A 25162-nucleotide genomic window follows, 5' to 3' on the forward strand; every position below is an offset into this window, starting at 1 on the left:
TTCTTCTGCTTGTGTGATACAAATGCTTGGCCCAGACCACATGGCTTTTTTTGTTGGCAAGAGCTACAACCCTTTGTGCAGTCAGTAGCAACGTGCTATGGCTGGAAGGTGGAAGACACTTCTGACCTCCAAAAATGCCAGGGAAGCTCTTCCACTTGTAGTCCAATTATGGGTCATGTCTTAATTTGTAATTAAAAGTGATAAATCACAAGGGAATGGTTCCCAGCTTTGTGAATGCTTGATTGAGATCAGTTACTGGCTGAAAAATTAGACCAAGAGTAACCTTTGCAAAAAAGAACTCATGAGGAAAATAAAACACTCAAAACTGTTATAACAGCAGTTAGCTTCAACTCAATGTATTTCTGGAATTTAGATTTAGACTTGGCCATGATTATACACATTTTTAAACTTCTAGACTGGAATATGGCAACAGCATAAAGCAGTGAAAACACTGATGTTGGAAATGTGTCTGATTCATAAAACAGCCTAGTGTCACAACTGCAGGGTGAACTACTTACTCATTTGTTCCATTCTTGGCCTCTGGCTGTAATTGCAAGCGTGCCAGCTTCCACACCTTTCTCCTTCCACTCTCATGACTGCCAGCTTCAGTCAGAAGAACTCTTGGACAATTTAAAGAGCTACTTCGTAATTTTCCATTGAAACAACTAGAAGATACCACTTTGTTCAAAACTCTTGTCTTCAATAGAGATAAAGCTTCAGCAAAGTGCTCTCTGGTTTAGGATGGAGTTTCTTATCAAGACAGGTGAGAGATCCTATCTTTTTGGTAAAAATGCATTGCAGACCTGTAGAAAAAAAACAAACAAACACCTTTCCTGACTTAGTGCAGGGAATTTGAACAGCCGTGGCTCAGATCTTTTGTGTAACCCAACTGCAAAGCTATTGACTGTATTTGGCTGGGTGTTTCCTGCTGGACCTATTGTACATTGCAGAAACAAGTAGCAGCTGAAGTGAGGCCGGAACCCTGGTTTAATGATTGCTACTTTACAGGTCCTTGAATTCTTCTGAACATATGACATAAATTGCTTTAAACTGTTAGTCTATAGCAATCTTTTTAATTGTTATCATTCTCAAATCTTCATTTTCAAGCTCTGGTGCATGTCAGAGGTTTGTACATGCATGTGTATGTCAGGTTTTGTCCCTGGCACAATTTCCCAAACCAACAGTTTTGCCCTATTGTCTTAACAATGTCGGTTGTCTATAGGGAGGACGGGAAAATGGAGAAGGGAGAGGTTGTGAGAGAAGGCTTATTGTGATCTGTCATTCTCAGAGTTGATCTTTAATTGTACAGTCTTCTATCAAATCATTTTATGTACTCAGATAGTAACAATTGCAGTAACCATCATAACTGAATTTGTTAATTTCCAAGGATTTCCATTTCTGTCACACACAGGGGACAAATGGAAGAATAAAGAACATGTATATGTTCTGGAGTGGTCAATTTCAGCATTTTGCTCCAGGTTCCTAATCACCTCACACACGTACTGCCCCTGTTTCATGCTCCATAGGTAGGGCTTCCCTTGCTATCTTCTTTCATGGCTCAGCGAAAGCATCTACTTCAGAATGAAGCAGACAAGGCCTTCTCTCTCTCTTTTTTTTTTTTTTTTTTTAAATTTATTAGCTTGCTCATGGCTGCAAAGCTCAGTGCCAGAAGTGATTAGAGTGTCAAACCTCACAGGCTTCACATCAAGCCATAGAATTTGCCTTGCCCTAGTTTGTCTTCCCTCTATAAATCATCTGAGACTGGGCAGAAAAATACTATATGTGTATATGTGTGAATAAATCCTATTTTTGCTAAATGAAGAATAAAATTTGCTTAAGGAAAATATATGAAATTAAGTGTATGGATAGATTTTTGGATAAATATATGGATAAACTGTGCACAGTCTACACTTTGTGGCAAGTACATAAATGAAAAATATTAAAAGGAAATAAATGCATAGTCTTGTACATTCTAGAGCCTTTTATTTCCACAGATTATAAGGTAAAAGCACTAGGTGTTAGACTTCATGCTTTTAACATTAGACATGTTAAGAAGCATTATCATTACATAAAAAGCTTAAAATATGAATTCTAATGGCTCTTACAAATAGAGGTTGAGTTAGCAGAGCCAGGCAGTTTCTTATTTAATAAACTAGTCCATTCATTTTTTGTAAAAATATTAATTTGTCATTTCTGACATTTTTATTGGAGAAGACAGTTGAAAAATAAGACTGGATTAAAGAGAACATGGGCAACATTAGAAACGTTTATGGGTCTCTATTAAACCTTTCTTTTGGACTCATACACAAATTCAATAGAAAGAGCTAAGTTGCCATCCTGACCCCATGCTAATGGTGGAAAACAGTTTGAGTTTCCCCTTCAGCATCCCAACAAAGGGAAGCTGTGGGTAAGCCAGCATCACAGGAGAAATGTACATGCAGCAGGATTCTCATAGTGGCTTGCTCTGCCTTGGGGCAAAAAGGAAAGAGTGGTTGGATGGTGACCGTCCCGAATCTGCTCCTGCTCTGCTTTTGGAAAAGGAATGGCATCTTATACAAGATGAACTCTAGTGAGTCAGCCTTACATTTGCACATAGCATTCAAGTCACAAGAGAAAAGACAAGCTTTATAAAACAAAAGGAAATAGCCTAAATAGGAAGATCTTTGTAAGTTCCTGTAGGGGTTCAATATCCCTAAGGGGGGGAAGAAATGAAGATAACTCAAATGATTCCTTGTTTGACTTCATGTACTTCTTCAGTGCATTTGCTTTCCTTAGAACCGATTTCATTTCATCTTTTACTAAAGTACAGTGAAGTCACTAAGCTGTACAATATTTGGCAAAAAAATCATCAATAACTTTAAAAAAAAAAAAAACAAAAACACAAAAAAACACAAAACAGACTGATTAGAATTTGAAGTTCTTGCCTTTTATTCAAAAGTCACATTTAACTCTGCCTGTTAGACCGGAGAATATTACTAGGGAAAAAATGAGAATGTTCACGTTACATTAGGTGCCAGAGACAGACTCTGTAAGTACAAACTTACTGATATTGGTAAACAGCTTAATTAAACATTTTGTGTAAGGACTGCTGAGTACGAAGCACTTTCTTAAATGCATGTTACATGGTGTACATAAACCCCCTCACATCAGCTAGAACATACTGCATTTCTTCCTTGTGAAAAATTTAGAAGAATAAAAATATAAACTTACATTTTTAGTATCTTCTTTGCATGTGTTCTTGTGTACACAAAACAACAATGCAACAACCTGAGAATTAAAAATATGTGCAAGGAATGTCCAGGGAGTATATATGTTGACATTCATGTAAGACCTATAGATGATAAACGGGAGGCAGAGCTTTAGCTCTGACCATAATTTTTGCCCGATGAATCAAAATACATGTGAGAATATAGTGCTTGATAGATGATTTTTCACTGTTTTATACACGCATGGGTTCTTTGGGAAGAGCAGTCGTGCTGCCATAAAGCAGATTCCCATGCTTGCTTTCTTCACATAGTAAATATTCTGCAGCTGGGTAGTGAAGAAACGGACCCTGACTGAGGTCCCAGACAAAGGATATGTGCTAGTGTTTAATCCTCTGGCTACTGACTGCGTGCTGCTTTTCTCTGGAGAGGTCAGATAGAAGATGAAGAGAGAGTACACACACGTAAGCATGGAATCTGAGCAAGCAAGCTTGCAGTCACACGGCGCAAGCCTTACAAGCTAATGCTGAGGAGAGATACCTCACTGCCGCCATAAGCTCTGCCCATCTTCCCGTGGCATAGCCCTGTGAGTAAAGGTGCAGGCCTGCAACTTGCAGACCTGCTCATGTTCCGCTGCAGTAAAAGGGACAGCTTAAACATTTTTGAACTGCACAAATACAGAGGCCTGAAGAAGTCACAATTTGAACTTGAGTTTCTGTATAGAAATTAAAAAAGTAACACAGGAGAATGTCACAGTATTTTATATATTTTAAATGTATATAAAGTAATAAAAAGTATGAAGTGTATAAACAAGGTAGCTTCCCCCCACCTCATTAAATATACAATTACACTGTTACCATAGCCTTTCCATCAAATCCAGTAATGCTGTATTTGTGCATCTAGTAAGAAAATGTGGAAAAGATTGAATCTCTCTATTAGAAGTTTTGAAGAATAAGTTAGATAAAAACATGTCAAGGACAGTCTAAGTCTACCTTAACTAAACAGAAAAAGAGGAGTGCACTACAGCTTCTCATGGTCTGCTGCAGCCCCACACGCCTATAGTTTCCATGAAGAAAAAGGGATTTATTTGCAACACACCTTTCCAGAAGATAGCTTCAGGTCAGAGTTCTCTTTGTGGTCAGATTTATAAAACAACACTGAAATTTCCTTTCAGAGATGCAATTATTTTCTGAAAAAACAAACAAACAAACAAAAAACCACCTCCAAAACAGAAATTTATAAAAACAAACTGGAAAACATCAGATTTGTTAAGATGGAAATATTTATAGCTGTTAGAGTTGTAAGATTATTTTTTAGATAGTTCAAATTAGGTGAGCAGAAGAAATATGTATGGGTATACGTATAACTTTCTTAATTACCAAAACTAGCACAGATAATATCTGGGCTGCCTATCCTATAAATATCATTGGGATCTCACTCAATATATCCAATAGCACAGAAAAAATACTGTGAAATTATGACTGATAAAAGAAGGGGGATTGATTTTTTTTATTTTTATTTTTAAGTAGGAGAAAGTTTAGCCTAGCCACTTAATGCAGGATTCAGTTATGCTCATCAGGTGCAATCCAGGATTGACAGACTATATTTACATGTAGGACTACATTTTTACTGTAACTGCTTAATATTTCTGCTCTAAGGGCACACAAAACAATTGTTGACAAGCTTAATAGTATATTTAACACATTAGGATAAGAAATACCTTTAAGAAGCTATTAATAAAGTAATATAAATGATATTGTAGCATATTTTTCCCAATAATTGGGGGGGGGGGGGAAATGTAGCTATTAGTGCAAAAATTCTTTCATAAAAGAAATTGAAAACAAGATACATTATGCTTTTTGTGATTTGCTACATGATGCATATGAGTGGAGCCCACTGGAGGTGAAAAGAATTGGGTACTGACATAAAGAATTCAGTGGTATGCAGAGACAAATTTGCTTGTCAGTATATATATAAAGCAATGACCCGAGACTATGTCAAAATGTCTTACAAAGTAACACGTACAGAGAGGACAGAAAATTAAGCAATAATTGTTCTTTTATAAGGCAGACAGCAGGGCATTTCCTGCTCTACCTTTTGTGTTATTAACAACAAAGAAGACAAAGTGCTAACTAAAGTGTTCCCCCGACATCTGAGAGCAGAATATAATAATATTTGGCAGTTTCATATGAAGTGAGAAAATGATTTTGATTATAGTGGACAGAATTGCCCCGTATTCATTACTCTAGCAATATTCAGAAATACTTTAAATTTTATGCAACAGAAAAGTGAAAAATAAGGTTACCCATGCTGTAAGAATGAATAGATTTTTCTCAGTATCAGTGCTGTGCATTAGAAATATGAGACCTCAACAGAGACAAGCGTCCTGTTAGCAGAAGCAAGAGAATACGTTTTTGGCATGTCATGTAATACAGCTCTGTGCACGGATATGTGCAGTGTTGTGTGATGCACACAGCGTTTGTTTTGCATGATGACATCTTTTTTTACAATGCATCTCAGTAGCGGTAGCTTTTGGAGAAATTATGAGATTTGTAAGATTTCAAGTTAATCCTGCTAAATGAGATACGTTTTGTGAATTCTCTGGTACAATGGACAAATCACCCCATGTCTTGAAATGCATACTTTGTTTTTTGTGAAGCTACATCTGAATGTTATCTGAATGCTGTTTAGTTTCCAAGCATATCTTTCTGTTATTTTTTTCTTACCTACATCATACAAAGGACGAGAAATACATGAAACTACAGGCTTTTTATGGTCTGACTCCTACCTGATTGCCTTCTAAAGTTTTCCAGTCATTTCAGCTTGGGTCTTCATTGCCTCTGTCTTGCAAAGTTGCCATCAGTAGGGATTTGCTGGTGCCCAGGTGGGTGGTGAGAAGCATGGATGAGGACTGCAGGTGTGCAAGGAGCAGTGAGGGGATGCCATGACATGTCCTCTTGGTTACCTGACACTTCTGACACCTGTGCAGACAGCTGGATGGGATGCCTTAGTCATTGCCTTGAGAGGAGTGCTAAGGGAAGGGATTACGGTGGTGGAGAGACTTCAGGTGCAAAATGCTGTTCACAAAGCAACTTAATTTCTAAAGCCGTTAATTGTTCAGCATTGCAAGACCTGGAAAGGGCTTTAGAGAAAACAGAAGAGATTGTATAAAAATAACCAAGATAGAAACATTGTTTTCTGCCTGTGTAAGTAGAGCTCACATAATCTGAGGTAACGTCCTCTACAGTCATCCATAGTGGAATGCATATGCAAGAGATGAATAAACTTGACAGTTGTGTAAGCCTGCATTAGTAATTAAATTATGTCAACAATCAAACCTGAAGTAGCTGTTCCACAGTAGGCACATAACATCTTTATACTACAGGTGGTCTCAGGCCACAAAAGCTGTAGAAAGAAATGGAAGAACTGGTGGGGTAAGGGGAATTAAAGTGATACGCAAAAGGAAAAATTAAAGCTTTCCAGTGCAGCGTCCTACTAAAATAATGAAATAAAGAGTGCTTATCAGCCATGTCTCCATAGCAATGGCAGCATGGAATTGGTATCGATCTTTGAGTTGAAAATAAGGTAGCGTACATGCAGCACTGTATCCTTATGTAGGTAAAATCTCATCAATGCCTACAAGAGGTACTATTAAGCAAAAACAAAAGTGGAGCCCAAGGTAACTGGGATGATGACAGTACTTGTTCCTCACTTTGATAAAAAACAGCTATCAAACAAAAAATAACACAAATGCATTTACGATTTTTTTTTTTTTAAATATGCTTATCAGTGACACACAAGAGCAGCTACCCAACATTAGGAGGGGAATAAATTTCGGCATTAAGAAAACTTGTCAGCCTTTCAGCCACAGCTCAGGCGAGGACAATGACAGAACTTACATTCATTGTGTCATAAAAAGGAAGGTGCCCCCGGCTGGGCAGCAGCCCCCTCCGGGCACGGCGGCTCCAGGGTGCCCCCAGGCCCCGGCCCCGGCCCTCGCGGGCCCCCGCAGCCCCCCCAGGCCGCCGCCCGCAGCCCCGGCTCCTCCCTCGGCGGCCGCGGCAGCGGGAGGGCGCTGGGGGCCGGGCCGGGCCGGCCATGGCGGCGGAGGAGGAGGAGGGCGAGGTGGACTGGGTGGTGGACACCATCGCCGGCTTCCTGCGGGGGCCCGCCTGGGCCGTGCCCGTCCTGGAGTTCATGGAGCAGAAATGCGAGGGTGAGCGGCGGGGCGGCGGGGAGGCCGGCCCCGGGGGGGGGGGCCCAGGCGGGCGGCGGCTGCCCGGCAGCGCGGGGAGCACCGCGGGGCCCGGCCCCCAGGGGACGGAGGGGGCAGCCCTGAAATGCGCGGCCCCTAAGGCTGAGCCCGGGCAGGGCCGTGCTTAAACCGCTTCCTGGCCTAGCCGTGCTGCAACAAGGCGTGTTTTACCTTCAGAGGGAGGCGTTTCTGAGCAAAAGGGCGATAGGAAGGGACAAAAAAAATCTTTCTGGTTGCTTTAAGCGACCCGAAATTGAGCAAGTTGTTAATAGCCTTGATGAAGACAGCTCGGCTAACAGTGCGTGTTGATTTATCACTAGTGCGTGATTTTTCCCCGCCAAGTTATACTGTAATGCTGTGTCCAAAACCTAAACATTTTGAGTGAAATTCAGAGGGCTGGACGTGTCCTGAGATCATCCCCCCCCCAATGGAAATTTCAGTTGAATAAGAAATTTCAGTGTGTGCGTGGAAAATCCTTAGTGATGATGAAGATACGTTGTGGAACAAAAAACTCGGCACCGGTCATCTCTCCTGAATTATTTAAAGTGAAATAAAAGTGAACTTTTATTTGAGGAGATTGATTTCTGACCTTGTCAGTAGTTTTAACTTTAAAATTCTGAAGTATGTCCCAGAGGCTTCCAAATACGTTTTCTTTCAAGGAGTTCCTAACGCAAAGCTCCCAGGACAGACCTTGCCATTCACGTGCTCTACCTGCTCGCATTTCTCATTTCTCCCGTCCATCTGCAATGGTCGGCCTCTGCGGGGCAGCCCTGGTCCCTTTGCTGTGCTCTTGCTGCTGAGGTCTGCTACGAATTTGTACTTGATGTTCAGAGTGAAACAAATGCGTCTGTCATTCAGATCACAGCTTCCAAGCAAGGTTCTTCTCACTGACCCTGAATTGTTCCCACCCTTTCCAATCTTTTTTTGAAGCAAGATCACTGTGACTACACACACTTTTCCTGCTATGCTATTAAACAAGACAGACAAGACAGGTAAAGTTACTACTCTGCAGGTAGGAAGTGAGAGGGAAACCTAGGCTAGACGTTCTGTCAGGGGAAGTCTGCCTAAACTTTGTCCTTCGAGCATTTTGATCGCCATGGAAATGGGCTGCGTAGGGCTGCCTCTCTTGTTTTAGGAATCAGGGGAGCTCATTATCCCTCTCTGGAGCAATGATCTCTCCTTAGAAGGTTGAGTGGAATTTACTGGCAGTAAGAAGATTTATGGAACCTCTGTAAATTTCCACGTAGCGTGAGGCAGGCTTATATAATGGCCTCCTGCCAGTTCGTTTCTGTGTGAGAAATTAGAGCAGCAAAGTAGAGACATCACTTATCGCAGGTGGTCTTCCAAGGTATCATTTGTGCTCCAGAGTTTTGTTGGACAACTCTCAGCAGCTATTGAGAAAAAAGAAAAGGATAAAGAAGTGTTGCTGCAGTCTTGGTTGCTAAGAAGCACAGTTAAAGACATCTGAAATTTTAGTTGCAGTTATCTGTGCTGTTTGCTTTTCCTTTCAATAAATACGCTGTGCTATTTTCATTGCTGTTCCCGAGGTGTTTTGTCAGGACGGAGTTAATTCTCAAAACATTTAAAGCCTTTGGACTGAACAAGCAAATTAGGATAATTTTGATTAACTGACAGTAATTTCTGATTCCTCAAAACCAGAGTTTGAGTTTCGGTAATAGGTATGTAAGGCACTGGTTTTGGAACTGTAGTCAGGAGTCAAGCACTTGCATTTACAAGAGTCCTCATACTTATAAATGCTTATAAATGATTCTACTGTTTTTGTATCTGTTGGTATTTTCTCTCTTTGTGTCTCTCCCTCTTTCTGTGGACTTGACTAATTTCTTGTAGCTTCATACATTCCTTATATGTGATTGCAAAATGAAGTTGAAACTGTGGGTATGCCTTAAGGGGAGGGGTCTGTTTGAGGGGTCCTAGCGATGGTTTTCAACTTTAACAGGAAATTATGAGTTTGACTCTAAGGATATTGGGGTCCCCTGGCTTATTGTGAAGCAGTGGGTTCTTCAGGTTGTTGTTTTGCTGGGTGACCAAAGACTGAGCCAAAACCTGAAGGAAAAACAATCACTATGTGATTTAGGAGTCCTAACGTGAGAAAATCCAGGATCCCCATTCAAATACAGAACTCCTTAATGCCACTTAAATCAGAGGCGATGCTGACTGCAGCTTGCTTTGTTTGGCACTTGGCTCCACTCTTTTTGTTCAGACCCTGAGAACACAGAGCAGTTTGTGCAAGCTTTCCACTCTGCTTTCCGTGTCATCCTGAAGCTGTGCGAGGAGGAGGAGGAAGGACTTGGAGGCAATCCCGTTGACATGGGCAGGAACAGTGAGATCCCTTTGTCAGCCCTCTTTGGGGGCTCCAGGAGGGTCAGAACAGGAGAAGGTAGAAGGGAACAGCCACCAAGACAAAGGTTGGGGCCTGCAAGAGCTATAACAGAGGTCCCCCAGAGGGAAGGAGATGTAGAAGACAATAGAGGCAGTTAAGTAGCTTCACCCTCTTGGATTTAGTAATACTGTGGCCACCACAGAAGCTGATTTTTTTTTTTTCAATTAAGATTTATAGTACTTCTTTGTGGAACAAGCATTTCTAACATTTGAATGTATTGCTATGTACTTTTAAAGTCTTTTTTTAAAAAAATCCTTTCATTAGAAAAAGCTTTCCCTTATGCAGAAAAGACAGAAAAGCAAACGTTGCTTTTCCAAATTATGTCACTTAAAAAGAAAGTTTCCCTTTCCCTTGGTTACTTAGAGGGCCTGAATTGTGTGATGGGATTTCTATACTTGCACTGCTGTTGGTTGTTACAACTTGATGCAGGTGTTTTCTGTTGTAGGAACATCTTGCATCCCATCGAGGTGCAGTGACATGGCCTCAGCATTGTCACAGCTGGAAAGTGCTTTCTAAAAGGTCACTCTGAAGCCATGTGACCGCTGGATTAATTCCATGCACATGAACAGCATCTCCATTGGAGATGTCATATATGAAAAAAAATCACACCCACTGACCAATTTGTTAGGCAGAACTCCCATTCTTCAAATGACTTCAAAGCATGCAAATGAGAAGGGACTTGTCCAACATACGGTGGCTAATCTTGACGGGTATTGAGGATGTCTCACTTCTAAGCCTCTGCTTTAATTGCTAGGTTTTACATTACATCTTGCTCATTGCTGACGTGATAAAAATGTAAATGTTCCCAAAACCCCCTAGGTTTCCACACAGCCTTCATTTAAATGTATGTAGAGAAAAACATCCTGATTCATGTGTCATTTGCCATATTAGAACAACATTATCCAAGTTCACAGGGTAGTTCTTATATTAAATCTTACTTTTAAATGTACCTGTCTGCTGAATCCTCAGCTTGCTTAGAAATCTGCTTCTGTTATGAAGATGTGTTTTTCTGGTATTAAATTGCAAAAGTTAATTACAATAAGTTAACAAAAGTACATGGTTAGCCTGAATGTGTGGAAAAAAATACTGATCATGTCCCTGATTATTGCATGATTAAATATATTAACTTGTAAAAGTCTCTTAGAGAAAGTGAAAAATGAACTACATGCCACAAATTAATGTGCTAGTACTTAAAACACTAACTCAAAAATGTTTGTTTTTAAGTTTTTGATGATGAAGAAGAAAGCAAGTTGTCTTATACAGAAATTTATCAGGAGTACCAAGCGTTGGTGAGCATTATTCACTATTTGTGGTAGATTTCTAAAAAATAATTTTCAATGTTACAGTTGGAAACTTAGATAAATACTACTTTATTATCTTTGTTATTCAGAATTTTCTACAGTTGTTTGGCATAAATGTTTAGATGTTCTTGAGCCATAGCTGTTATACGTGTTTTTATGCTTAAACACCAGATACGCAGAAAATTTATCCCTCTTACGAAGTTATTTCTTTTTCATATATCCGCTAGATAAAATACTGTATTAATAAGCTCAATAGTCTTTATATTTTCTGGCAAGTTAAAATGAGAAATAGCACAATGTCAGAAAAACGTGTAACTTGTATTTTGTTTGCTAATGAGTCTGGTAAATCTTTTGAGTGGTTTCAAATATTGTTTCCAAAAAACTGCAGAATATTTTTGAAGCGTGCTTGGAAAACCTATGGATAAATGCACACAGTTTTCTAAAATATTTCCTTGTAACAAAGCTTGGTCATATTTGGTGTTGAAAGTAGCACTTGAATGAATACAGGCCAACATTCATTTTTGCTGTGACTCTGAAAACTACTGTGCATGCAGACTGGAAACAAACAAGCAAAATTAGTTACAAAGGAAAAAGTGATGAGGAATACTAGCCAAGAGTCTGGGGAAAAAGGTAGAGAGGTGAGATTCCTGGAAATTGCAGAGGCTAAATTAAGTAGTATCTGAATTCAGCAACAAAAATACCTAATTTAATGGTAATTTAAAACAGGTTATCAAAGCAAATCAATCCCGAAGTATTGCATCAATTTTCCTGTGAATTTAAGAAGTACAATGGCAGCAGAAAAGAATGTACAATATGTACAATTACAAAAAAAAAATCGTAGGGAAAAGTCTCTTAGAAAGTAAGACTTGTATTTTCTTACAGGTTGAAAAATTATTAGAAGGTTATCTTAAAGAAGTTGGCATTACTGAAGAGAAATTTCAAGAAGCTTTTTCATCTCCTCTTGCAAAGACACATACTTCACAGGTATATTTTCCTTTGTTACAGAATCTATAGATGTAATTTTTAGTTTTGTATTTTAACTAATATATCAGGGCAGAGATGTTTAAAAAGTTTTTGTGTGTGTGTGTGTGTTAAAGCTTGAATTTTCTAAAATCTAATCATAGAATCATTAAGGTTGGAAAAGACCTCCAACGTCACCTGGTCCAAGCATCAACATATCTGTTTGTACTATGAACTTTGATCAGCAAAATGTGCATCTTTAAAATAAAAACAGATACTTGTGTGGGGTTGGAAACCTTTTGAGATTTCTTCCACGCTTTATATTTTTTTAAATCAAACACATAAAGGTATGCCTGACACCTTTATTTGCATGTTTATCAGCTTCACGTTAGTCTTCAGTTCATTTGCAGTAGTAGACAAATTTGAAGATTAAAAAAAGATATATTCTGTAAAGGTAAAGATGTTTTCCTCTGATTTTTTAAAGGCAAAAATTGGTCTTGAGGAGAAAAGGCACGATTCTGCAGTACTTGCTCAAAGATGTCTTTCAGAATTGTCTTGGGTATATGAGGCAGAGAAGTAGGAGCTTCTACTGCCTGTGTAAATTGTGCTTTGTTGACATATCTCCTCCTTGATATGCAACAAGATTCTTCAGAGCACACATTCCTCACACAAGCTTACAGATTTGTTCAGGAAGTCAAACAAATTGTAGTTGTAAACTTACGCTGGGAAACCCTCCAGGTCTTGTGATAATATTTATGTAGCCATGATGATCTAAGGACATAAACCCTCAAATTCTTTTCTTGCCTATTAGCTCAACTTGTACAGCTGGTAAAAGTGGTCAGATAGGAGAAGGTAATATAGTTATTAAAACCATGCTCCACAGAATTTAAATCTTAACATCATTTCAAGCAAACTGGGATGGTTATGATTTCTGTAGTTTAATTAGTTTGTGCAAATCTTCCCTCTCACAGGCGATCTTGCAAACAGTGCTGGCAGCAGAAGATTTCAGACTATTTAAAAAAATGATGGTACAAAAAAATATTGAAATGCAATTGCAAGCCATCAGAATCATGAAAGAAAGAAATGGTAAGAAGTGGTAAATATGGGGTTTCACTTCTATTCATCTTTGTAGTTTGTACTTGTTTTCTTTTTTTAAAAACTATGTACTCCCATTCATAAATGAGTATAGAATACTGGTCCAGCCCAAGTTAAGGGAGAACACTGATTTTGCTGAGACGAGGATTTTAAAATTTACTTCTTGACTTGTAATCTCAGACACAACTATCTATTTTCCTTTCTAAAATAACAGTGTCAGCTCTATAGAGTTTCCTGTGAAATTTGATTTTTTCTGTTAGAGATTCTTGTTGATAATTAAGTGTTAATTGTATCTTTTCATTAACAATGATAATACTTATAACTGAATTAAGCTATTTGCAGAGCAGCAGTTGTGTACCATCTGCCATACCTACCTTGCAGTTCACACTGTACATTTATACTTGAAAAATCTATATACACAGCAGAAGTTAAGGACTTTATCATTATCACATTTAAATTATTTTCTCTTCTTTAAAGGCACTTACCCCTTACTCTTGCTGCTCCGTTGATGTTTCTGAAAGGATTTTCATCTACTCACTCTTTCTTGCGTCTTCAATTTTAATATTTAGTTTTGTCTTCCTACTGCATATGTTTTGTTTTTCCAGAGACTTTTTTTAAATGTCAAGTTCGATGTAACACCTAGATTTGAAAACGGTTCAGTAAGCACTGGTTGATTTGCAGTCTATAGGAAATACTATGTAACAGCCAATGCAGAGTATGGTTTATGCTGTACTTATGCTTAGATATCAAAACTTTTGTGTTTCAGAAAGCTTTGCCTTTCTGCCACTAACAACTTGATGCTGAGGATCTAGAATCTTTTTGTAAACAGCTTGTAGCAAGGAAGAATTAGATGTCTCTTTTCTTTCCTCTGCCAAAAAAGAAAAGGTTTCTTTCTTGTCTTTGGTTTAAGACTGATGCCAAATAGAACACAAAACAACTTTCTTTGGAGTAATGCACACATCTTGTTATTTTCTTTTGGTAGGTGTATTGCCTGACTGTTTGACTGAGGGTTCGGATGTGTTCAGTGAAATTGAACAAGAAGAAATGAAAATACTCAGGGAGGTTCTAAGGTAAAAAACAAACAAAAGAATCAATCCTACTTTCCACCATATTTTAAAATAAAAGTATATGGGACCTAATTCTTCCAGCCTTTTCCAGGAACCTACCTTCAGCTTCCAGATGACATGAACGTTTTTGTCGAAATCCTATCTGAGAGGAAAAACAAATGGTACTTGACAGTGGGTGTGCTCAGGGATATTTAAAAACATAAGGATTACCACTCTGCCATAATGAACTGTCTTGGTGATGCATGGAATGATATGCAACTCTAAAAGTCTGCAAATCCTGAGTTAGAACTGTATCCAATGACTCTGGACAATGGGAGCAACACTAACTATAAACTGTTCTGGGAACATCCTAAACACAGGTCCAGAGAGACAGGATCAACACTGTAGGTCTGCTTAAAGCGGCTTTATTACTCCTTAGCACTGCAAGAATTACATGCTCTGTTCCATATCCATTAAAGCCTTGGAAGGGCAAATTCTGCCTTTGCAGTAGTTCTTACTCCTTTCTAAAGCGTCCTCCTTAGTTGTCAGCAATGTCTCTTGTTGTGATCTAAGATGAGGACCAATACAACTTCTACAGATTCTCTTCCACTCCCAGTTCTCACACACACAGAATTATAAACGAATAATAGCAGATTAACCCATTCCCCATATATTAAATGATGATATTTTTCCGCCGTGTTCTGGAAATACTTCCCTTCCTTTAGCAAATGAAACAAGGGATGGATAGATAAGCCCTGGAAATTTATACACAATTATTTTTGCACAGGGAAGGAAAGACTGAGGGCTGAGATCTGTGTGTTTATCGTAATTCTTTCAAGAGCACATTTTCGTTTAAGTCATGAAAGTATTTTGGATGCTTTAATAAATTCATATTGTCTTGCAATTGTTCTGAAATTCCTCAAGTATTTAAGCAGTGCTAAATTTACATAGAAGTCATTAATACTTACGAATTCTTGTGTATCTACTTGCATTTTATGTTACAGAAAATCTAAGGAAGAATATGACATGGAGCAAGAAAGGAAAAGGACCGAGGAAGTGAGTATCCTATCTTTCTAGGTGGTTTGTGCTGATGATTAAGAAATACTTTGATATTCTCGTCCCAGGCATTAACTGTGTAACTTCAAGGCAGTAAATAAAATAAAAGTAAGTAAATTTTCCCTCAGCAAATAAAAGCTATCAGGAAGGTCTTTATGAAAGGTCTGTTCTGATGTTTAAATTTTTCTTGATGTTAATGCTATATATATTACAACGAACCATCAGTTGTTTGGTGCAGCTCATAAGCATATTTGCTTCTCAGCATCCAAACTCCAAGATTCTGGCAATGGGTATCAGCCTTTCAGATTTAGAGAACATCTCAATTACCAATATTGTCAAGATCAAAGACATTTCAAAGTATAAGCTTCTTAGTGACTACAGCATTCATAATCCCTCAGGAATTTTAAGGATCACTTCATAGACAGTGCTGCCAGAACCTAATTGCCAGGAACTAGAAATCCCCTCCAAGTTAGGCCATCACCCAGTCTCTGCCGGAGTAAACCACGTAGAAAGGTACTGCATGTAAGTGGGGACTGGTTAAAGTGTCTGTTGTTAAGCAACTGAGAAACAAATAGAAATCTGAGCAAGGTTGCTGTGAGGAAGCAGCAACAACTACAGTGGCTATAGTTTTTACAGTGGAAATGTGGCAATAAGGCTTCCCTTCACCAGGAAAACAAACAAAAATAGGATTGTAGGCTATTTCAAAAGGGAGCAGAACTGCTTTTCTGTTTCTGTCATTAGGAAATTGAGCCTAGTAAGTTTGAAAAGGGAAAGAACGGTCTGTATCTTCAGCCTGAACTTACACAGGAAGCTAGCTGGAGATCAAATGTAACTACTGAAGTGGTTGAGTCACCATCCCTGGAGGTCTTTAAAAGACACTTAAATGTAGAGCTTAGCGATATGGTTTAGTGGAGGACTTGTTAGTGTTAGGTCAGAGGTTGGACTGGGTGATCTTGGAAGTCCTTTCCAACCTAGACGATTCTGTGATACTACAGAGGTCTGCATTTCAAATCCACTCCTAAATTCAAACCCGTAATAGGTGCAGATGATAGTTATGCCACTGTTATTCCACCAAATTAACCTCTCCCGTTGTCTGGCAGTTTAGAAAAGTGGTGACAAAACTCTGTTTCTCATGTACATGTTTCCATGATACATTCCAGAAAATGAGTCACCCATTTCTTACTAAACAACCTGGAAACTCAAGCCTTGGCTCATTTTAAGAATTTATGTTCTGTCTAGATACAGACTTACCCACATCTTCATAGACCAGCCAAGAATATCAATATTCTTGATAAATGAGCCAGATTATGGTAGCATTGTAGTGCCCAATTCATTTTTTCAGCCTAGTCACTGAACAGTTTCTTCTTGGCATAGAAATGTGTCCATGAAGCTGTAATATCTCATAAACTGCATTCTAAGAATTAACAGCATCTAGTTCCATGTAGTATTTCTTTTTTTAAGACATACTCCCCATTAGGTTGGCAGGCAGAATAATAGATACTTAATTATTAGAAGATGCGACTGCGTATTTCATAAAGATAAAACTTAACTCTTAGCACTTCAGCATTATTTGCTCAGAGGTGGAATTTTTAATCTTTCTTTTTGTACAAAGAAAACTATAGCAAAGAGCACGTGGAGAATGCTATTTAAATTTACCTTAGTGCAATTGATCCGTTCAGGATGCCTTCTGCCACTCCTGTTCAGTTACAGGACCAGACCTTACGAGTTTAATGATGCAAAACTTACTTGGTAGGCATTGGCAGGATATCTGGCTGCAGAAGTAATGTGAATTCACTCGGTACATCAGTTCACCTGGACAGAAGAGACGGAGGGTTCCAGCAGGAATTAGAGGGTTGATGAACAGCATAGACTTTTTCTGAGTAAATCCCAGCTAGCCTTCGCTTTCAGAGGTGGATTGCGTTGTCAAGATTTCTCACACAAGTGTGGAAGTAAAACAGTAGCATCAGAAATTATCCAAGCCCATTGTTTCCATTCAGCTGATTATTGTCGTTTCTGTGGTAACCTCAGTGTATGCTCCTAGTTCTCTTTCTACCTGCTGTATTTTTATGGTTGGTGGAGGTTTGTTTGAAAGTCTCATCAGAGTGTGGGAAAAAAAGACAACACCCTACATTATCTCTTTGTAGATGGGAAATAAACTATTTTTCTAAAAATAAAAATAAAAAAACTAATATTCTTAATTTTGATTGTTGATAAGAGAACGTTATGAACCGAAATAAAAAATACTGATTTATGACTATAAGCTAGTATGAACCCTACTATCAATAAAGCAAAATAAGTATGCTTTGTTCACTTTGACAATGCAATACATGGTGTAAACAAAACAATTTTAACTAGAAGTTGTTTGGGGAGGTTTTCTTTGAGTTGATAGTTTAATGCCTGAAATGAAGTGCTAGGAAGTGTAACACTTGGTTTTGTCTGCTTTTTTAAATTTAAGGCACATACCCTTAAATCACCAGATGTGACCAGTTTTCCAGGAGATTCAAGAGAAACTGTAAGAGTTAAGGAGTCTACTGAGGGAGCTGATGTTTCTGAAGAAACTCCAAAAATTTCATTAGGTAATATTTCGGGAAAGCTCAGTACTGAGTATGCAATATTTACGTACACACAGACAATCTTCATAAACAGGCGGTGTTCTCCCAGTGGGATCTACTCTCATAAGGGTTAGTGAAAAATGTGTAGCTTTATAGTCTAAGGTCACTTCAAAGAATATACTTCAGGAAATATTAGGAAATATTTTGCACATTTTTTTTTCTTCCTGCATCTAGTATTTGTCTTTGTATGCATTCGCACTAAGTTTTCATATCACAGACACTTGAGCTGGATACTTTTAGCCTTGGTGGTATCTGTGGGCCATACTTGCTCTCTTCTTTCCATGTTATAGGCGTTAACACATGAAGTGGTTGTAGGACCCTCGATTCTTTAAAACTGAATTAGTGTCTTTCACATTAGGAAATTTAAAAGAAAAAAGTGTTACCTTCAAAATATCCTTTTTACCTTTCTATCTTTTGTATGCTTCTTGTGAGGTTTCATTACATTTATTCAAACTCTTCTCTGCTTTCCACCCTTGGAAACATGCAGAAGGCCTGCAGGTATACTTGCATTCTTCTCACAGCTTGCTTTTAATCCTCTTATTTTTGCATAGCTGTGCCACCTTGCAATGGCACCATTAAATTATGCCTGTCTGCAGGACTTAATCCCGTGTTTGAGAGACAGGATATCTGAGAGCCTGGGAGTCAAGACTTCTCTGCAGTGGGCGCAGCTCTTCATTGCTGTCCATGTACCTGCTCAGCTGATGCTGAGCATTCCCATGCTCCTTAAAAGCCAAAGAAGAGGGAGGTCTACAAACAGCTCTTTTAGAATCTTCTTCAGCCTCATAGAACTGGAACTGTGGGACAACACGCCTGTCCAAATAAGCTAGTAAGAAAGTTTGCCACAACTTACCCTCCACTACAACTGTGAAAAAGTGGTTTTAGGTAGTAAAGGCAAAAATCAAGAACATTCACTGTGAATCTTCTCACAGACCCTTTTCACAACCAGAACTGAGGACTGGCCACCAGACTAGTCCGTTAATATGTACCTCCAAAACATGGGTTTCCAACTTAAAGCACCATCTTGGATAACGGGATCATATCCTCTGCTTGAATCTCTTCCCATTGGTACCAGATACAACTCCAGGAAAGGACACAGCAGCAACTTGAACAGTTTGTGCCTCTCCGCCCTTCTCACTGCTCTCACTGCCTTCCAGATCCTCCCAGCTTCTGGCTCTGTGTTCTCACTTGCAGGGTCTTGTTACTGCAGAACAGAGCAGCTCGCCATTCTTGACCTGAGTATGAGGAAGAATCCCATACCTAGGGAGTATTGGCTGCCTTGGTAATATGGCCTCTTGCGTGAGCCAGTCTTCATAGCCAGGAAGAAGGACTCCTCCAACCCCTTTCTGTCAGGCATATATTACTTTTCCTTCAGCTACGCAGCTTTTTCGTTATCTTTTGCTATTTCCCTATTACCTTGAGACCCACGATTTCAGTTTGTGAACCCCTTACAGTTTTCCACTGCATAATAAATCTGAAACTAATGGCAACTGCCTTAATTTTCCTAATTTCACTTTGGTGAGCCCCTCATGAGTAGTTTAGGTATTGCAAAACCATTCCTCCCGTATACTGACCATCCAGCTCCTTGCACTACTAGGTGCAAAGAAAGGTTAATTTTCCAAAGACTCTGAAGTAATTGCCCACATCAAACAAATGCTGCTTAGTCACCCGCAGTACGAACGTACATATAGACAAGTTCTCAAAGGAGAATAGAGGTTACATACCAGTAACTGTAATTCTTTGAGATGTGTTGTCTATTTGTATGTTTGCTGTCCATCCTCCTTCCCTTGTCTTCTCAGTATCTTTTCAGCTTTGTGGGTTAAGTGAAACTGAGGGTCTTATGATCACATCCTACAGGTACTGCTAGGACATAAACATCTCCAGCTTGAGTGTTTGCAATATGGACAGCAACAGTGTAAATGTACATACACACAACACATTTCAAAGAACTACTTTCTGGTAAGTAGCTTTCCTTACTTACAATGTTGGTTGTGAGGTAGGTGTTCGGCATGCAGTGTGTGTTCTTTGGATTTTTTTCCCCTGCTTTTTAAGGAAGACAGTCCTGGCATGAGGATTTTTTCTTAGCAGTTTTAACTCTCATAGTACCTCTGAGGACTTTTATTCATCACAACAAGACATTCTTTGGAGCATCTAGACTTCTAGCAGTCAGATTTCAGTGAAATGGAAATTCTTCAACTTGACCTTTATTTTACATTTCTGTCCTAGTCTGTTTTTCATACTTGAAACAACATTTCCTCTTCTTTTCCCCCCTACCTTTTCACAGTTAAACATAACTTATAATTTTCTGTACTAAAGAAAGTAGCAACACTGAAGAGCTAAACATACATTATGTGTGCTAACTTTAAAAAAACAAAAAAAAAAGCAACAAACCAACAACAATTTAGTGTTCACTCTGCACTACTTTCAGTGGAGCTCGCCTTTGCTGTCTGTTACTGTGGTCTGGTAGAGGCCAAAGAAACTACTTGTACTTGTAATACAAGTTATTTCTCAATATTACTGCAAAAATCCATGGTGCAGCGCTTAGAATTATAATTATCTACATTCAGTTACCATGGAGAGACTCAAACTGACTGAACACACTAGAAGTCATATTGCACTATTCGTATTTTTGCATCTGTACTTTCAGGCTGCTTCAAACACTCCAAAGCCTCCTCACTTTTAATAAAAATATGGTAGAAGCAGCAGCTTACCTTACTCAGGAATAGTTGTAGGTAAAGTCAAGAGAAGTCTTTGTAAAGTTCTGAAAACACTGTGCTTTACAGTCCAGTGACTGGAAGAACTTCGAATCCCACCTTAGAAATCATCATGCCATCCGCCTTAGACACACAGTGGAGTTCTGTGGAATTGCAAGGCAAAACTGTCCTTGGTATCTGTAGATATGAAAAGCACAGCTGGAATCAGTGCAGGATTTAATAGCATTCATCTCCTCTGGCACCCACTGACCAGCCCATCTGGGGCTCTGGGTGCTGCCAGGGTCAGAAATCAAGCACGTTCCCATTATATTCTCATACAGAGGCAAGACTGGGTTTGAAGATGAGATATTGAGCTGTATACTCTGAATAGGCCATCTTCCAGTTCTGGTGCCAGTGTAAAGCTTTGCTTCTCTTGAGGTTCACTTCCTCCCCTCTCCCTTACAAGTTCAATTAAATACGGTATTTTCTGATTCCTTCCGCTGAAGCTGAAAGCTAGAAGAATTCACTTGGATTTGGAGTTGGCTAACGTGCGCCTCATAGGCTGCTGATTACTGGCTCTGCACAGTACTAACCCAAAGTGGAAGTGCAGTCTTGATAGAAACTGTCCATTGAATATGAAATTACATTCCAAGTACTTAACAATAATTTATAATTCTTTGCAATAGAAGCACTAGAGGTACTCATTTTAATGTAAAGCATTATTTTTTTTATGGTGCAATTCAATACTTAATATGCTTTTTGAAGGTAAGTTTATGATTAAAAATCGTATTTCTCACCTTCTTAAGTTTTCCATTTCATCAGATGAGATATCTGGATATTGAAAGAAACACCTTTTTATTTTATGCTAAAAATAAAAAGCATAAATTTAAAATTTTAAAATTTTAAAATTTAAAATTGCTGTTTAGAGGAATCCTGCAAATCTGCAAGGGAAGACCTAAAACCAGTACGCCCATTACAGAAAGGAACAGAAAGCTTACCTCAGCCAACCAAAGGCAAAGAAGATGTTAAGAAGAGAACATCTGAAAAGCGTTCAGAAAATGCAGCACAAAAAGCCAGGATAGAAGGACCTGTAAGTTTAAGACAAGCAACACCACCTCCCACCCCCCACAAATGTAAACTAGAATGAGAGAACTCAGTATTACATTTATATTTTCTACTATTGTAATTTATTTTTAACCAGCATGCAAGCACTGTTGTATGGTATTCAGCAATTCAGTTTTCATGAAGTTCAGATCACCGTTCCTGTGTTAGACTAGAATTCTAGAAGTTAGCATTCAGCCTTTACCCTTGTGGTGATTTCTTAGAACACCACTGTGGCTTGAGATTTCAGCTTGGCTTATGAAAAGAAACTAGTAATTTTAGAGGCAAGATGGTGTAAATGCTTTTATTTCACAAATACATAATGTATATACCAAAAATTAATTTCAAAATGTATTTCGAAAAATCCAGACTTTATCAGAAGAGCAGCAGCTGAAGCAACGGGAGGACTACCTCAAGAAAAAGAGAGATATGCTGATGGCTACAAAGAAGGAGTCAAGAAATAATGTGATTCCACCAAAAAACACTGACCAGAAAGAAAAGGAATTGTCTCCTAAAGAGGTGAAGGATTCAATTATTTTAATCATCCCAACCACTTCATAACAAATAGACAATTTCAGTGAAGATGTGAATGCTGCTGAATACAGTAGCAACATAAAAGGAACAAGCGGTGGGGGTAGAGACAAAGTATTTTCTAATTACTGCTTTTGCAGAAGCATACAGGCCAAAAGTTTAACGATCTTTAGCATTTTTTTCCTACTGTATTGTCAAATCCTCTTGATTAATTTAAATTTACAAGCCACTACATTGCTGGCTTTCTTCTAACCTGTGACCAAGCGTTTGAACTGAAGAACTGAAAGGCAGCAGCATTTGGCTTGTTTCAGTCACAACGTACTTGTTAGTGTTTCAGTGGATTGTCCTCTCACTGCCAAACCATCTTTCTTCCATTCTGCAGCATTGAATTTCTGAAAAATGACAAGCGTTTCTCACAGTGACTAATCTTAAACCTTTTCTGGACAAATTTGCTGATCGTGAGACTGCTTGTCATTTTATTTATAAGTACAGTGCAAGGAGAAACACCTGTGATAATAGCAGATGCTCTTGTGTGTCAAATTCTATTTATACTGAGTTTCCATCGGGCATATTTGAAAATAAAAAAAATAATTAAAGATTTTTACCCAAGTCAGCAGAACAACCTGGTAAGTGCTCTAGCTAATTAGGGGAGAATGTCAGAACCAGGGAGTGTTGCTGGGTTTTTCTTCTCTGACATCATAAAGGCCTGTTCTGCTTTTCAGTCTTTCAGGCAAATACAAAATAAAGTATGGCCACATTTAAAAATACGTAGGTATTCTGGATCATGGAGGGAGCTTAAACTCAATTCACTGACAAATACCTTCGTTAGCTGATACATTCCGTAGCTTATGAGAAGTGCTAAAATCACAAAAATTCTTGCATAATGGGGGTGATAGAAATGTCTAGTATGGGAACAAGAAGTCAATTATACCAAGAAAAAATAAACCATAAAACCAGAATCATGTAACAGGCTAAAGCCAATTAGAAGACATCATAAGAAAAGAAACATCTACCTTTTGTTATTCATTGTTCTGGGTTAACATGAGTGCCACAAATGATAGATGGAAAGAAATGCTTAAAAACTTGCAACATAGATAAGTAAGGTGGTAGAAGACCTTAAAAAACAAACAAAAACCATACAAGTCATTGCATCTGCTAAAAATCAGAGGTTTTGTGTTACCTCAGGAATGCCTCAGAATTGCCTTCCGTTTTATTACATTCAGAACGTACCTAAAGTACTATTGATTGGGGAATTTCTAAAACAGCTAAGCAGCGCCTTTTGAAGATGAGGTTAGTCCTCTTTCAAAAGGACTGGTACAACAGCGCAGGGGGAAGAAGGCAGATTTATGTAAAGAGGCAGTCCTCCGCATCCTGGGATCCACTCCCCAAGAAATAGAGTAACTTTGTAAACCATTCTGGGTTACAAGCAATTTGAAGGCCTGGTCTGCAGCATCAGGTTTGGAAGTGAAGTTACTTGGCTGCTCATTGTTAGAAAAAGTTGTGCACCAGCTACCTGCTGGGGCTTAGGGACCTGGTTAGCATCAAACATCACGATACATACCAAGAAGTCAGGCAGTTTATTGCTATTTTTTTTTCCATTTTGTTTGTAGGAACTCTCAGAAGAGAAGCAAAAGTTACTGCAGAAGAGGAAAGTGCTTGCAGAAAAACTAAAAGAAGAAGTTATTAATAAGCGGTAATGTTAAGAAGCTCATTGCAGGTTTCAATAATAAGCAACTTTAAAAAAAAATAACCAATAATTGAATGGATTTGTTTTCAAATGTTACATTTAGTTTTATAGAACTTTCAGACAAGCAACTGGACTTGTATAAAGTCTTTGAAATTACACTCAAAACAGTGAAAACATATTTTCCAGAATGCTGTAAACTCATTGATTTTCACTGGAAGGTACTCAACAACGAGGCAGTTTAACATTAGCTCAGCACACAGATTGTGTGGACTACTGGCCTCAGTCACTTAATAGAACAAAAGCAAATATTTATATCTGTTAAAATAATAATGTAAACAGTTTTGAATGAGTTATATATATTTTTTTTTTTTAGGATTAGGGAACTTGGTTCTTTTCATTAGAATATTACAAATAAGTTACTATTTTTCAGCTGTAAAGTATAATAAAATTTAAGTTCACAAAGAAATGTTACTATGATTACCTTATTTTTTGAGAAACAGATAACAGCTTGAAGTCAGGAGTCAAGACATCCAGATTGTATTATTTTACATACTTTTGGAGCAGTTTACTAGTGTCTTGGATTCAAGTTTGCTATGAATGCAAGTTGAGAAAAACTTTAGTTGCAAAATAAGAACTAGAGCAAATGAGACCAATTTAGTTCTAAATCAGTTTTTAAACAAAACAAAAATCATTTAAATCTCTCAAAGACAAATGTAAAGTTGTGCAAATTACAGCCTCTGCTGTGCTTCATTTCATTACATCGTTGTCTGTAACAGTAATTCACATTAAAAGAACAACCCAACTACTTCATGTTCCATGTAGCTTTTTATTAAAATAGCATTTATAACTGATACATGTTGGCAGATGTTCTTTGCTTTGTCAAAAAGCCTGGTAGCAGGAGGGCCCCAGGCAGAGGAATGCAGCTGCCCACCAGCAGGACCACGCAGCATGGACCAGGTCAGATGGGGAAGCAGCTGCGGGAGTGGGACTGGGGGGCTACAGCCACAGGCAAGAGCCAGTTAGCGTGCTGCCTGTTGTGTTCTACAGGGATTTAAAAGAAACTGAATGGCACAGCTGGTGCAGCTTCATACAGTTTTTCTAGTAACAATAAAAATTCACCATACTCGTTTTTCATTTTTGAAGACTCCTGTTGGTCTGAATTTATTTTTTTTTTTTTAAGCGCCTGACAGTACTCTAGGAAAGAGCTGGAGTGGTGGGGAACAT

At 38.5% G+C, this 25162-nt stretch overlaps 1 protein-coding gene across 1 annotated transcript; it reads left to right on the top strand.

The window, feature by feature from the left end:
• The first annotated feature begins 7222 nt into the window (after window positions 1-7222).
• CFAP36 (cilia and flagella associated protein 36) lies at window positions 7223-24789 on the top strand. The gene is made up of 10 exons (XM_027453251.3): window positions 7223-7419; window positions 11084-11148; window positions 12043-12144; window positions 13092-13206; window positions 14198-14285; window positions 15266-15317; window positions 17773-17893; window positions 21546-21709; window positions 22090-22239; window positions 23862-24789. Exons 1-10 carry the CDS (start codon window positions 7302-7304, stop codon window positions 23946-23948), a joined length of 1062 nt encoding a protein of 353 aa, XP_027309052.1. The 5' UTR covers window positions 7223-7301; the 3' UTR covers window positions 23949-24789.
• The last annotated feature ends 373 nt before the right edge of the window (window positions 24790-25162 follow it).

The sequence above is a fragment of the Anas platyrhynchos genome, chromosome 3 (assembly GCF_047663525.1).
Source record: "Anas platyrhynchos isolate ZD024472 breed Pekin duck chromosome 3, IASCAAS_PekinDuck_T2T, whole genome shotgun sequence".
Classification (NCBI taxonomy): domain Eukaryota; kingdom Metazoa; phylum Chordata; class Aves; order Anseriformes; family Anatidae; genus Anas; species Anas platyrhynchos.

What these genes read in the sequence shown, in the direction of transcription:
- CFAP36 (XM_027453251.3), top strand. Translation starts at nt 7,302, where the DNA reads ATGGCGGCGGAGGAGGAGGAGGGCGAGGTGGACTGGGTGGTGGACACC. An exon ending in ATACTCAGGGAGGTTCTAAG is followed by an intron (nt 14,286 to 15,265) that starts GTAAAAAACAAA and finishes TTTATGTTACAG; the next exon opens with AAAATCTAAGGAAGAATATG. An exon ending in AAGCCAGGATAGAAGGACCT is followed by an intron (nt 21,710 to 22,089) that starts GTAAGTTTAAGA and finishes CGAAAAATCCAG; the next exon opens with ACTTTATCAGAAGAGCAGCA.